Source organism: Sphaeroforma arctica (assembly GCF_001186125.1).
Source record: "Sphaeroforma arctica JP610 unplaced genomic scaffold supercont1.1381, whole genome shotgun sequence".
Lineage (NCBI taxonomy): Eukaryota > Ichthyosporea > Ichthyophonida > Sphaeroforma > Sphaeroforma arctica.
This window is the reverse complement of record NW_014039177.1, coordinates 4,633-7,743: the sequence shown is the minus strand read 5'-3', so window position 1 is coordinate 7,743 and position 3,111 is coordinate 4,633. Positions and strand designations below refer to the sequence as shown.

Below are 3,111 nucleotides of genomic sequence, written 5' to 3'. Positions count from 1 at the left end.
GTGTGTGTGTGTGTGTGTGTGTGTGTGTGTTTGTGTGTGTGTTCGTGTGTGCGCGTATGTGTGTGTTTGTACAGGTACCTGTTCCTTAGTGGCCAGAGCACCCTTGAGATTCTGGTACAACTTCTCGGCCAAGAAGGGGGTGAATGGAGCCATGAGCTTGCACAGTGTGTAAACTGTCTCGAATAGACATCCCACTGCGTGGCTGGCGTCTTCGGTACCTTCTTCGCCACGGATACGTCGACGGTTCAGGCGCACATACCAGTTGGTGAGATCTTCAATGAAACTGAGCAACTGTGTAAGAATGGGAGTGATACTATTAGTTTCAAGGAAGGGTATACTATACTTCTGCGTGTATATAATTTAGTTTGTACTCAACTGGGCGTGTACCAGTTGGTGGAATCTTCCATGAGCTGGACAGATATGTAGCGTACGTATGTACATACATATATGCATACATACATACATACATACATACATACATACATACTTACTTACTTACTTACTTACTTACATACATACATACATACATACATACATACATACATGCATGCATCCCTGCATAAATACATACATACATACATATACATGTGTGTATGTGTATGTGTGTGTATGTGTGCGTGTGTAAGTGTGCGTGTGTGCGTGTGTGTGTGTGTGTATGTGTACACACCTACATATGCATTCGCAAGAAGTCCAAGTGCACACAATGTCTTACTTTGGGCACCACGGCGTACAGACGGTAGCCGGCCATCTCCTCGTTGACCTCTTGGATGAGCTTGTGCATCGACGCAAGCAACCACTTGTCCATGACATTTTCGGACGTGTTCTTGGCAGCGAAGTCGAACTTGTACTCTTTGTCGGTCTTCATTGGGATGGTTGGTGTGGGTGTGGTTGGTGTGGGTGTAAAAATCGGGATAAATCGGGGGTTGGGTTGGACAGGCTCATCAACAAGGCACTAGATTTGTGCTCACGGCCGAGCTTGGCCTAAAACCCTAAAAACCCTAAACCCCTTAGTACCAACTGCCGGGCTTAGATTTTGGGATATAGTCCGTAGGTTGTGTATGGGAATGCATGATAGTGTATGACCGGGGGGCAAGAATCTTGCGCCATCCCTGAACCTGAAACACTGGCCAGATAGGGAAGGCTCTACCCACACACTATTTGACGCGTCAATACGACCGCACCAGTCGGATATATACCACACAGGCACGTGCCCCAGTCTTCAACTTGTGGACATTTGTGTACGTACGAGTTGAATCACATAAACACGTCCGAGGCCACACCAGTCATACCACTCTCCTTGGAAATAATGCACGTATGAACAAATGTCCCGTAAGCGTCACATACACGTCGACATGCTATATCGAATACCGCTTGGGATATCACACATGTACTATAACATATACACACATACACACACACTCTCTCTCTCTCACACTCACTCGCCCACTCACTCACTCACTCCCACACGCACACGCACACACACACACCTCAGCCTCCAACTTGTGGACATTCTGCACCAAGAACCGGTACGAGTTGAACCAGGGCAGGAACACATCCTTGATCACATCCGCCACACCGCTCTCCTTGAAGCGCAGCACATCGGCGCGTACAACGGGCGAGTTAATGAGGTACAGGCGCAACGCATCAGCTCCGTACTTCTCCAGCACTAGGTTGGGATCGGGATAGTTCTTGAGCCGCTTGCTCATCTTCTTGCCGTCCTCGGCGAGTACCAGACCGTTCACGACAACGTTCTTCATGGGCGCCTGTGGGTGTTGGGAGTGTGGTCAGCGAATGGCAGTAGTTTTGGTGCACTATTACGGTTTGAATCGGGTTTACGAATGCCTGTGATGGGTGTGTTTATGGTAAGCGACTAGCAGTGGTTTAATGCACTAATACGGTCTATATCGGTACATGTACATACATACATATATACATACACCTACATACAGACACCTACATACAGACACCTACATGCATACATGTACCTACATACATACTGAGTATATTATGGTGCAAGTATAGTGGGTGATTGGGTAGGTGCATCGCTATTGTCTATATCGGAATATAGGTGAGTGTTTGTGGTGTGAGTATGTTGGGATGCTAGCCATAGCTTGGTACGCATTGTAATCAATGCCGATGTATGGGCGCCTGTGGTAGTGTGTGATCAGCGACCATGAGTATTTAGGCTACTACGGTCTACATCAGACTCGCAAATGAAAGTTCACATATATGCACTCGATAGAACACGTCTACACTTGCACACAAGGAAGTATGCGCACCACATGTATGTGCACGCGCCAAGAGTATGTACTCACATGCATACGCGAGAAAGCATACATCCACAAGCACATACTCAACAGAGCACGCCCACTCAGCGAAAGTCTCACCTTATCGAACAGGATAGTGCCGATCACCAGCAGAGTGTAGAACCAACCGCGTGTCTGGTCCAGTCCTTCGGCAATGAAATCCGCAGGGAAAGTCTTTTCGAACATTTCATTGTTCTCGAAAGGGTAGTGACTCTGTGGGAGGCATATGAATTCGAGGGTTGGGGATAAGTGGGAAAGGCACCGTGTATACCGTTGAGGCGATCCAACGCATATAGTCCACCTGTACCCCCGTTATCAGTACTTGAATTCAATTTTTTTGGAAATTTAACCATATCGTAGAATACAGATTTAAACAATTGCAGTCGAGTATACAAGTAAACATATGCCTGGTTCCCGATGTGTCAATATATTCACAGGAGCATCGGCTTGAGTAGATCGTTGTGTATACAAGCAATCGTGATTTTGGGGTGGTCGTACCATACCTACAACAGCAGCCCATGCACTCCTCCACATGACTCAACACACTCATACCCCAGTAATTATGTGACACAGTAGTTAGCACATGGCGTGTCACAGATATATCATTATGCAGATATACATAATCCAACGTACGTGTATCTACAAGAATATATATATATATATATATATATATATACTATACGTGTGTGTGTGTGTGTGTGTGTGTGTGTGTGTGTGTGTGTGTGTGTGTGTGTGTGTGTGTGTTGTGTGTGTGTGTGTGTGTGTGTGTGTGTGTGTGTAGTGTGTAGTGTTGTGTGTGTGTGCG

General features: G+C 46.4%; 1 protein-coding gene across 1 annotated transcript in view; it reads right to left on the bottom strand.

Annotated features, from left to right (window-relative positions):
• SARC_10766 (hypothetical protein) overlaps positions 1-3,111 on the bottom strand; it is a gene marked incomplete at both ends in the record, with an annotated part of 10,163 nt that overhangs the window by 4,021 nt on the left and 3,031 nt on the right. Inside the window, 4 exons of the mRNA XM_014295176.1 lie at positions 102-291; positions 713-859; positions 1,488-1,763; positions 2,388-2,519. Coding sequence (XP_014150651.1) covers positions 102-291; positions 713-859; positions 1,488-1,763; positions 2,388-2,519 — 745 coding nt within the window. The remainder of the gene's footprint in view (positions 1-101; positions 292-712; positions 860-1,487; positions 1,764-2,387; positions 2,520-3,111) is intronic.